The 12546-nt window shown below is 35.7% G+C and overlaps 1 protein-coding gene across 2 annotated transcripts in view; it reads right to left on the bottom strand.

Annotated features, from left to right (window-relative positions):
- Positions 1–5283: 5283 nt before the first annotated feature.
- Positions 5284–12546, bottom strand: part of Arhgap42 (Rho GTPase activating protein 42) — a 265823-nt gene continuing 258560 nt past the window's right edge. Inside the window, exons 23-25 of one of the 2 annotated variants that reach the window (XM_076846490.2) lie at positions 11123–11202; positions 10571–10698; positions 5284–5897 (exon numbers count right to left, since the gene is read on the bottom strand). In XM_076846490.2, the coding sequence (XP_076702605.1) occupies positions 10610–10698; positions 11123–11202 (169 nt within the window). In that variant the 3' untranslated portion in view covers positions 5284–5897; positions 10571–10609. Of the gene's footprint in view, positions 10699–11122; positions 11203–12546 lie in introns of both variants that reach the window. The other variant, XM_076846489.2, reaches the window with a different exon arrangement.

Raw genomic sequence — 12546 nt, forward strand, 5'->3', positions numbered from 1 at the left:
CCATGAACCAAAATAAATCTTTCGTCCTGTGTTTTTATTACATATTTTGTCACTCTGTCAAAAAGCTGAGTAACACAATTCCCTAGCCTCTTTAGGTGCAAAGTGTGTCCAAGGTGATAAGATAATAAATATGCACAACTTCCTTGTTGGTTCTTCAAGACAGGAGGCAAGCACTTCTTCCCATTCTTTCATCCTGCTGCTTGGAAAATGAATGATACCATACCACCAAGATAAGCATACTCTTGCACCTAAAGAGGCTAGGCACTTCTTCCCATTGCTGTTCATCTCAGCTTTGACATAGAGTGACAAATATGTATAAAAACACAGGAGAAAGATTTTTGGTCATTCGAAGTTCGTCCATTGTTACTTGGCTCCATTATTCTAACTATATAGATCTGGAAGACCACTCCCATGGTCTTGGAAGCAAGGATGCCCAGGAGGAGGCTTACCAGGGTCTGGGCCTGCACATCTGAAACTTTTGGGGGCTCCTCTCTATGGTCTCTTCCTTCATGCATTCCCATATTGATGAGGCTGCCCTAATCATCTTCAGATCACAGAGTCTGGATTCTTCAAGCTGCTAAAACTCTTAAAGACTAAGACAAATTAGTAAAAAATGACTAAAGGTCGTCATAAGGCTCTCCCAGATACAGAGGCATTCATAAAGCTCCAATTCTTGATGGGTGGAGAGACATACATGCATGCATAGGAAGGGGGAGGAACCCATGATAAAGACTGTCATTTCTTAAGGATTTACTACCATACTTCTCAGTTTTAAGATTTTGATTCTCTCGCCTCCTTCTACCACACTCACAATTGCAGAGAAAGTAGAGAAGAGTTGAACCATAAGCAATACTCCATGTTTCCATTATTCAAACTTCATAATTACTTAGAAAAGTCAGCTCTTTAAGCCTCCATTATTAGAGGCTTTGGTTTAAGGCAATGTTTCTCACCTGAATAGACCTTATAGTCATGCCCTTATTTTTTACATGTATTGGGGGAAAATAGCTATCACGTTAAAAGTATATTTTATAAATATGGTATAACAAGATTACAAATTAGTAGTAGTATAGATTTGAGTTGATTGTTTTAAGCAAATATAATTAAGGCTACTATTTGAACATAACAAAAATTAAAGAGGGGCTACCCAACACCTGAAATGGAGAAACATTGGTTTAGCAAAGACCATGGAAATCGGTTTGAAAATACCTTAGTGAAAAGTCCCAGCTCTACCACATACTAGCCATGTGACCACAGGCAATCATTAAATATCTATAGGTCTTACTTATACTTATGAAAGGAGAGGGCTACATTTCCTAGATTGTTAGATTTTGTGTGAATTTTAAACTTGTAAAGTTAAAACTTGTAAAGTTAGGAAGTTCTAAATTTTAAAAAAATTACCTATTTCCTAGCTTGGGCAGGATGAAAGTAGGATGCAATTTTAAACTTGTAAAGTTAAACTTGTAAAGTTAGGAAGTTCTAAATTTTAAAAAAATTACCTATTTCCTAGCTTGGGCAGGATGAAAGTAGGATGCAATTAGTTGCAGAAATAAGAACATCAGATTCCTGGAAGACGTCACATCCCCGGACATATCATGCATCTCCTAGCAGCCAGAGGCTAGTCTTGTCTGCTTGTCTGTTCTAACCTTTTCAGAAAAGTCACAACCATCACATCAATCAAAAGAAAGAAGCTGCTCAAAACCACATGGGCAGGGGATAGTAATGTTGACCAGTAGAAGTACTTTTTATTCTGATCTTATTTTGTTTGGTAGCATTACTGTTTTACATTTGGTGTTTTTATCCTGTTTCCTCAGGTGACACAGACACACACTCTTACTCATTCATGTCCCCTTTTATGGTTCTAGTGCTGTCTTACTTTAAGTCTCAGCTAAAATCTCACCACCCAAGACTAGAGGTTAGATAACTAACCTGATATACTGGGAACCTGCAATCCCATGGTCTTGGAAGCAAGGATGCCCAGGAGGAGGCTTACCAGGTATCTACTCCTTTTTTAAATTGCTTAACTAAATTTACCTGAAAGCATCAAACTGTCTTCCAGAAAGCAAACTGGAGACAAAGTTTAAAATTAAAAGTTAGGTCTGCAAACTATGAATATTACATTTGAATTAAAAGTTCTGGAAATTAAGAATATTCTGAAAATTAAGACTATGCTAAATGTCCTGAACATGTCTTTAATGTGGTATTTTTATAAGTTGCCCAAAGTTGGATTAGTGAGGTTGAATTATAAGAATCATGACATATGTGTACTTTTAAATTAAATTTTGCCATTTTGGATCAAAATATTGAAAATCTAATTTATACAAAAGTCACGAATAAGGGTCCTCATTTCCCTGCAGCCTCCACAGAACTGGATGTTATTTCTATCATCTAGGTGAGCAAAATGGCATCTTATTGCATTTTTAATTTGCATTTCCCTAATGGTGAGGCTAAAACCTCTTCATCTGTTAATTTGCATCTCCTCTTCTTTAAACTAGTTGTTGGTGCTTATTGACCATACTTCCATTACGCTAATTCTTCCTGTTATTTCATGAGTGTTTTGCATATTGAGAATATCCTCTGTCTCACGTTAACTTTTTTTGCAGCCTAAAAGGTATCTTGTTCCATGATGTTTTTCTATATAAATTTCAAATTTTTTTTTTGTCAGCAAGACTATCTTAGTGATTTTTGTAATTACTTGCTTGAGATAGTATCCTTTACCAGCTAAACTCCTAATATTTCTTCTATTTGTGTTGATTTCAGAGAACTAATATTTTTTATTTATTTTTACATAAAGTATGAAGAAAAGGGAATCTATTTTTTTTGCCCTTACAGCCAATTATTAACCCCATCAAACTTTAGTTATTAAATTTAATAATTTCAGCTTTCTAAATTTCAGTTGTATCACATGTTGCCTTTCTGTATATGCTAGAATAAACTTTTCTTAACAGCAGTAAAAGTTGTATTAAACACTTAGGATTTGTCTTCTCAATTTTGGGCCATTTCAATTTTAACAGCACAACTCCTCTGACCCAAAAATTTCAACTGTAAGTTTAACATAGCTGAGGTTTTCAAATTGTGACACACAGGACACATGTCTTACACACAGAGATCATGATTTAATTGGGGGGAATCAGACTAAGTATTTAAGCTATGAATAAGAGCATTATGAATTACAAATAATGGTTAAGGTGGCTCCAGCAAACTGCATCACTTTGTGGGCAGTTTTTATGAGTTTTCATCTTTCTCTTTTGCCATTAACATTAGACTTTATTTGGACCTCATTGGTTTTCCATTGGTTTTTTTTTGTTTGTTTGTTTTTTGTTTTTTGTTTTTTTCTGGGATCCAATGCAGTCTTCCATATTCCCTTTTAGTATCTTGGCTCCTGGGTCTCCTCTCATCTGAGACAGTTTCTCAGTAATTTCTTATTTTTCATGACCTTAATAATCTTGAGGAGTATTGGGCTTACATACATCCTGAAGAATGTCTTCCACCTGGATGTGTCTGATGTTTTCCTCATGATTTCGCTGGAGTTATGGGCTTAGGAAAAGAACACCATAGAGGTAAAATGCTCTTCACATGTCTTGGGGTGCAAGTCAAGGACATGGTATAACTGATGATGTTAACTTTGATCACTGGGTTCCGACAGGGCGGGTAGGTTTCTTTTCTGTGAAGTTATGATAGTTTTCCACACTCTGGTATTTGAAAGTGAATTACTAAATGTAGCCCATCTATAAACAGGAGAGGCTTAAACTCTACCTTTTAGAAGGGAAAGTAACTACATTTCTAATAATCATTTGAAATATTTCTCTGAAGAAGATTTGGTTCTTCTATCGGTTTATTTTATATAAGCTAAATCTATTACCATGTTTTAAAAAATATTTTTAAGTTTTTGATGGACCTGTATTTTATTCATTTATTTATATACAGTGCTGAGAATTGAATCCAGTGCCTCACACATGTGAGGCAAGTACTGTACCACTGAGTCACAACCCCAACCCCTAAATTGATTACCATTTAATCAGTGTGGATTCATGGATATCTATTTCATAAGCAGGATTGCAATCTAAACTTCCAATACATTACTTATTTTGTTGCCTAAACCATTTCAGATTTGATCACTAACACCTAGTTTATTTCTAAAATATTAATCATAAGGGATTCCATTATGTCAATTTCTTCCAACCCAACACTCCTAAAAGTCAGTCAACCCGTATGATCTCTCTATATCTACTAACAATTGTTCCAGCTTATTCATACTGTAACTGACTACTCTTTTTATCTCAACAAATCTTTTGCCATGAATTTATTACCTCTGATATTGATAAAAACTATAATCTATTTGGTCAAACCAAGTTAAATGCTCAATTACCAATTTGACAGGCTTAGTTTTGGCAAGACAATTTGCTGCACTTTAATAATCCATTTTCCACACAAAATACATGCTTTTCTTTCTTCAACATGAGAAAAGCAACATTTTTGTGAGATGTCAAATAGTGATCAAGAAGGTCAATAAGCCAATAGATAATTACATGTTAATACTTCATTCATAGTACATAATGGTTTAGATATATGGTCTCCCCCCAAAACTCATGTATGAGTTGGAAGTAAAATGATGGGGCTATGAAAGCCTTAACCCAATCAGTGAATCAGTCTCCTAATAAGGACTAACTGAGTGATAAGTGAAAGCAGGTAGAAAGTGGATCATTGGGGGCGAGCCTTTGGGGTTAATATTTTGTGGTGAGGATAGCATGTTCATTCTCTCTGCTTCCTGGTGTGATGTCTGGACCTGCTTTCCTCCACCACACCCTTCTTCCATGTTGTTCTGTCTCATCTCGAGCACTGAGGAATAGAGCCAGCCTTCTACAGACTGAGACCTCTGAAACTGTGACCCCCAAATAAACTTCTCCTCTAATTGTTCCTGTCAGGTCTTTTTGGTCACAGTGGTGAAAAAGCTGACTAAAACAGCACACTTGTAAATTTCTGCAAACATACAAATTTCAGATAAGCCTGCTTACCCATTATTGTTGATATTCTGTTTATGGTCCATTTACCTTTCTCCTCTGTGAACACATTATTAATATCATATTTTCCTGATCTCTCATAATATTAATCTTTCAAGAAAAGGTCAACAAATTCTGCTGATTTTCTGCTTTTACAAATGACAAATAACCATTTGCAGTACTAGAAATCTTATTTTAATCTTAGTATGAAGCCAAGAGAGCTGTGGTCCAACACAGTGGGTCTTTAAGTACGAAGACTAAATTAAAACGTGCTTATATAGTTTATTTTTAAAGTAATTTAAAACACAGTGTAAACATACATTACAGATATCATGACAATTTAGATTAGGAATAACATGAAGTTATTTACATGTTGGCATATGCATGTGTGTATGTATGTATGTACACAAAGTGCAGATAAATACAGAAACACTACAAAATAAACAAAAAATTCAATATAACTTACCAACAATCATTTTCATCATATTTATTACTTAATTTGTCACATTAATGACTGCAAAGAAGCTCCTAGTACTGAAATACAATATCTAAATATCCAACTTTTATATAAACTATAGTACCTCAAATTTTAACAGTATATAAATAGAATTCTGAATTAAAACCCCAGGCGTCTTCCCTGCCAAACTTCCTATTTGATCAGAGTTCAAAAAGAACTTTTAAAATTCCAGCCTTCAATACGTGGTGATAACGTGGATTTTAATATAACTCCTGTGCAGGCAGTATTCTTGAGTCGGCTCTAGAGGCACCATTCTTTGCAGAAAGGAGGCGGCTGAAGATATGCTGGTGAAAGTCAAACTTGTAACATGCTGCCATATAGAAAACAAGGCATGCTCTTCACCCAAGAGTCTGAGTGGATTCAAGGCACAACTGAGTTCAACCCTAGAAGATGTGGGAGATGGTACAAAGGGGAGAGAGCAGTCATCTAACTGAGATGGTTTTGGCACTCTCAGCCTCCACCCCGCTCAGATACTGAAGTTCCTCAGGCTGCCCCGTACATGAGCATCTTGATTGGAAAAGAATATTTATGCTCATAATAACTGAAAATAGTCTTTGCCTTTTGGAACTTCTCAATAAATGCACGGACTCCCTATCTCCATTTAGCACCAGTACATATTCACCCTTGACATTGGCCTCTCCCTCATGAGTGCCTAAGGTAAAGTGGTGACCTGCTGGACTCCCTCCCCACACAAACAGCTTGTAAACATTGGTCTGGGACACACCGATCTGTTTTCTGCCAATGATTTACTCTGAGTGCTGTCAACATTCCTACTTCAGATTATTAAAGCAATGAGTACAGCTGCCCTAAAATTATAAAAAATCTTATTCATGTTTATTATGAGTTTTCCCAAGGTTATCACCAATAGAATCTGCACATCTGAAGCAGGAAGGTAATAGAAACGATGGAAGCAGACCGTCAATGTGCTCAGGAAATTGAGACTAGCTTATAAATACCTGTTATTAAGTCTGTGAATCAGCAGGAGATAGGCTGACATGGATTGTTCAGAAAGACTAGCCTTGTTTCTAAATGTGTTTGGATTTCAAAAGGTAACATAAAAGTAAACGAGGCCAAATTACAGAGCAATTTTACCCTAAGTTGGAAACCTTTGCTCAAGAGCAAAATAACTTCTGGACAAGAGTCAAGCCATTGCTTTTTACCAGAAGATATGATTTTGGAGTCTCACCTAGTGACTTGAGGTCATAATAATAAGTGCTGTAAGTTGCAAATGTATCATGAAGCCAAAGAACAAAATCTGCTCCTAAGCTGGTCTGCCTGACTTATAAAGTATAAATCAGGCTGGCACTCTTAATGCTAATTAAGGTTTTATCAATATATAGTTGGGCTATTATGGGTTGAGTATCCCTAATCCAAAATCTTACACTTAAAAAAAATGTATTTATTTATTTATTTTTATGTGGTGCTGAAGATCAAAGCCAGTGCCTCACATGTGTTAGACAAGAACTCTACCACTGAGCCACAACTCCAGCCTCCCAAAATCTGAGATTTTCTGAGAAATTATATGACCCCAGCAATGGAAGATCCCATATCATGAAACTATTTTATGCACAAAGTTGTTAAATATCAGATAAAATTAACTTCAGGCTAGGTTTATAAAGTGTATATGGGACAAAAATGAATTTCATGTCTCATCTCCATAATGTTTGTGTGTATATGATATCTTGTATATATGTAAGTATTGCAAAAATATTGAAAAAAATCCACAATATTTCTTGTTGAAAGCATTTTGGATAAAGGTACTCAACTATGTTAAAAACTGAAGTTGCCTAAGGTGAGGGTCTGAGGAACTCTTCTAAGGCAACATCCATGTGAATGACACACAATACTTTCCACACAGACCTGAAGAATGATGCTGAGATTAAGAAGACTGGCAGATGTCAGTTTCACACGATTATAGTAAAAGACTTGTTTTCTTCACAACATAGTAGATTTTTAGAAGGCATGTCACAATATGTAACTAATTATCACAAATAAGACTCATGTATCTTTATTTTTTTCTATTTGGAAATTAGATAGCTTGGGGTTATGGAAAATAGAAGGTACATTTTTTTTTTCTCTCCATCATTCCTCAAAGAACCAGCAAATGAGCCATGGTTGAGAAACCAGGTTATGCTTATACACATACACAGCACAGAGAACCAATGTAAAAGATAAGAGAAACCACTTACACCACACAAAAATGATTCCCCCTCATACTTCATGGACATTACAGGAATATAAAGATTATTATTCACTTTTCATATATTCACACATAATACAGAAAAATCCTTCAGTTGAATGACTAGTTTCTATAAACTAAACTTAGAGCAATGGCATAACAAAAGTCGTCTGTGAAATGCATATTCTGAACTCAGGGATATTTTCACATAACATACAAGATGATTAATTTAGACCCTCAATCTTATCCTCATACTGATAGTACTGAAAGAAGTGGTTTGGGAGCACATTCCGTGTGTTTCAAAGATTTGACTCTGGTAATTCTAACGAATCTTCAACTTCCAACACCATTATAATTCAGACTGTGATGCTGTTTCCATGAGTTCCGTTATTTAGTTTTTTGACTAATAGTCCACATGTATTAGAGAACCTGTTCTTGGTGCTCAAAAACACCTTTTCACAGGAAACTTAACTTCAAGGGAAAAGCAGTCTTAGCCTCTCTCCAGTATATGGCCACGACTCGCTTATATATGTAATCGATATGAAGAAAAATGAACCATTCCTACAAATCTAAAAAGCCAAAACTTCAAACAAAAAGTACATGAACCAGCATGTAGTTTATTTCAGGAAAGAGACCATATGTTATGCTACAGTATAGGTCTCTCCATTAGAAAGGAGAGCCGGATGTCATACCCACATCCTGTGCAGTTAATTCCTTACTGAACATCAGTGGAATTAGCTTACAGACAACTCAGAAGCAGGGACACCCTGTGTTAAAATAAAATGTTGAAATAAAAAGTTGAAATTTCTTTATACAGCAGCAAGTGAAATAAGATTCTGAATCTTTTAGAGTCAAGTTGGTCTTTGAAAGAAAATTAATTTGCTTTGAGAGGTCCTAATCTAGCCAGTTGCCAGATAATGGTAAGGGTGCTTAAATTGAAGGGGGCCAAATAGACCAGGGGACTGGTACATTGCAAAGACTACCTTCTGTTCCAGCCGAGGGCAATTACAGTACCAGTAACACTGTTACTACTACTGAGAGTCACTTGACCAAGAAGTTCCAGCAATACCTCATTATAGTGCAGAGATAAACAGCAGGAGGAAAAAGGACAAACTCATCAGATTTTCACATAACATTACTGATTTTTGTAACAGTGGAATATTTTTTTCATTCATTTATTTCAATCCACTGATATTTTTCCTGGCTGTGACTGTCTCTCTACTATTACCCTCTTTTACTATTTAATTATAATCCATTATTTTTACTTTTAAAAGCATAAATGCTCTGAGGCATAGTTGTGTGCATCTTTATTAGCTCTAGAATATTAACTTAAAAGTAGGTGGAATTGCTATTATAATATGTAAAAGGTTTTACACAGTAAATACCTGAGTGTTTCTAAAGTGGGGGAAACTGAAGTGACCAATAAGATGTCAAAGTCAAGCACAGCAGGGCTGTGGTAGCTGGTGGCAGGCAACCAGCCTTTTGGAATCTCATGAAGAGAAGTTCTTTACCATAGATATTCATAGAAATAATATATTAGAATTATTAAAATAGGAATAATAGAAAAATGGTTGATACATAACCAGTTGACGATATGCATAATTTGATAGTAAATACCTATTTCTATGCTCTATAAATTCAGTGAAATTCCTAGTAATCTGAATGCCATAATAGGAAATCATGTATGGATTTTTTATTCAAGATGATGGCATAATTTCAAACTTTGTTGCTTAATATAATTTAAGAATCCTATATATTTGTATTTATTTTGTTTCAATAACATATATACTTTAGAAGCCAAACAGCTTCCCCGTTATTGTTTTCAAGAACATGAAAACATACCTCATAAGCCAAAGCTGGATGTTATCAAAATGCTTTGACACTACAGTGTCACAAGTGGAATTTCAGTTGCATGCCTCTGAGCTGCACTTATATAATTTTCTCATTGCTGTAATTATTCTCCTGTGATACCATTAAAATGTTACTGGTAGAGGATATGTGCATATGATTTTTTATATTTATGTTTTAATGTAAAATTTTGTAAAAATCCAGAAATTATGAAGATAGTTTTACACATCCTCTAAAATAGGGGTCAGTAAATTATGACCCTCAAGTGAAATCTAGCCGACCACAAAAATGTTAACTATCAGGCCTTTATAGAAATAGTTGCTGGGCTTGGGATGTGGCTCAGTGATAATTCTTGACAAGCATGTGTGAGGCTCTGGGTTTGAAAAAGCTTGCTGATCCCTGCTCTAAATTCATGAAAGTTGTCTGAAATTCTGAGTGGATTGTTTACAGAATCAGTGCATGACATAATTTGACTTTTTTTTTTAACAGACATTATATACATCATTGCTTTTGAAATATTACTATCTACTTGGAAAACAAATACAATAATGTTAGAACAAAGACTTGTATTTCCTTGAAATGTTTAGGACCAGCAAAACAATCATATATAAAAGCAGTATAATTTTTACGAAAAAAAATAATGAACAATTTAAATTACACTTTTAAGTATTGATCTCAAAGTTCCTCAGAGAATGCCAGGCAGTAAAGGACAAATCTTAAAATCCATATAGCAGATTTCTGATTTCCAAATTTTTTGGAATATAGTATCGAACACAATATTTGAGATTCTATAGGTGCTATGGAAGAGGCATTGTGGAGAACTATTTTTACCATAAAAAAGCAAGGTTTTTTAAGATAAGAAATCAGCCAAAAAAGAATGACCACAATTTAAACATTTTTTTCTTTTTCCATTAATAGGGAGCTACATAGTCCGCTGGTGAAGAACTTGATAGAAATTGACTGTTTTTATTTAGTGGGCTATCCCCATATCTGTGTCAGATAAAAATCATAGCACTTATTATTTGTTACCATGGATACCATGAAGATACTGCCATCCACTAAATAGTATTAGAGGAAGACAACATAATTTTCTGGAACTAGTCCTGTTTTGCCTTCATAAGTTGCCTTTAACCATCCTGGTTCCACTGATGGGTACACTGGCAAAATAAAGAAAAAAATACATGTCACTCAATCAAAATTAGCTTCAAATAATTATATAAACACAAATCACATCAGATTGTATGCATAAATTCACAAACAAAACAGTGTTATGGTCCCTTTAATGTTGAAATGCTCTTTGTTTTCACATAGACAATCTGCATATGTTTGTGTATGCACTCATGGTGGGTTATGTTTCTTTCACCTCTGTACAAGTAGGCACAGACACAGGTGTGTGTACACACATTCCTGCAGGGGAGGAAGTTGGGATCTAGAGAGATTAAGTGTGTTCACTCATTCAGGTTATGAGAGGCAGGGGCTGGAACAGAACCCGGGGTGCCTGGCTTCTACTTCAGACTCTTACTGCCACACTATTTCTTTGCCCTTCCATGATACACTAGTGAAGGGTATGGATGTACTCACCATTAGAAAATATTGCTCCCTGTGGGAAGGACAGCTCATGGCTGTGCTCTGCTTTACAGGAATACATGGCTTTGGCTTGGCTGAAAGATCAAGACAAATTATAAATAAACACAACACTCAATTTGAATACCTCTATACTTAAAACTATCTGAAAGAGTGCCATTAATTTCAGTGATAACTGGAATATAATACATACAAAGAAAATGCACATGTAATTCTGCATCAATGTACTTCCCACAAACCAAACACAGTCATGTAACTAGATCAAGAAATTGAACAAGCACTAGCACCAAAAGCCCTTGTATTTCCAGGCCATGCCCCTCTACGGGAACCACATGGTTTATACCAAACAATGTAGGCTGGTTTTAAAGAATGTGTATTTAATTGTTAGGAAGCTACTGAATAGGCTGTTTTTTAAGCTATATAGGAACCAAGGTTCATGGGTACTCTACCAATTTTTTTTTTCAACTTTAATTTTCAGAAAAACTGAGGTGATATCTAAAAGTTAAAAGGTCTAGAAGATATGATAAATAAGCTGAGTGGGTATGACATAAGAAGGACAATTGGATAAGCTAATGAAAATGGCAACCAATTTTGGCCTCAGTGTCAGGGAGTTGGTGGGGATGGGTGGAGGCTTTGCAAACCAGAGAAATGATTATCACCTATAAATTACCTACTTATAAAGACAAATTATAAATAAATTGGAAGGAAAGGGAAGTCAACACACAGCCTCTTATAGTCATTTCTATATATGAACTCGTGATCAATGTAGCCAGTTACTCTAGCTTTTAAAGAGAAACCAGAATCACAGGGGTTTTTGTGGAATCTGACTTTAAAATATTGGAGCCAACACTACAAAGCCATCATCTGAGGCTGCTAACCACGTAACCAGGCAAGTCCCCTTTACACTACAACACTGAATGGCCTCAGGAGGACTTGCAGCTTCCCTAAGTCCACCCTCTTACGTCTTCCACAGGGTCTAAGCCAATGTCACCTCTGGTCTGGTTGACTGAGTGACTTTCTAAATATCCTAAAAACTCTAGGCTTCCCCTTCTGCTCGCTGACAGTCTACCATCTACAGAGCAACCAGAGGGCAGTGTTGAAGCAGTCCATTAGATCATGTTACTTCCTGATAGCAACCCTTCAATAGTTTCCTGACCTGGTCTACACACCATACCCCTCCACATGTTAGTTTGTTTGTCTCTCCTATCTCTTTTCATACCTGCCTCAGATCACTCATGGTACTCCAGTCATATGGGCCCTTTTTCTCTTCCTCAAATATGCCAAAGTCATAATGGTTCCTGTAAGGTGTTTTCTTCTTGATCTTAACCTGGCTGTGCACTTCATATTTACTTGAATTTTCAAGAGCTTTGCTGTAGGTCAGGCCTTCCCTGAACATGAACTCCAAAATAGCCATACATACA

This window comes from Callospermophilus lateralis, chromosome 2 (assembly GCF_048772815.1).
Source record: "Callospermophilus lateralis isolate mCalLat2 chromosome 2, mCalLat2.hap1, whole genome shotgun sequence".
NCBI lineage: Eukaryota > Metazoa > Chordata > Mammalia > Rodentia > Sciuridae > Callospermophilus > Callospermophilus lateralis.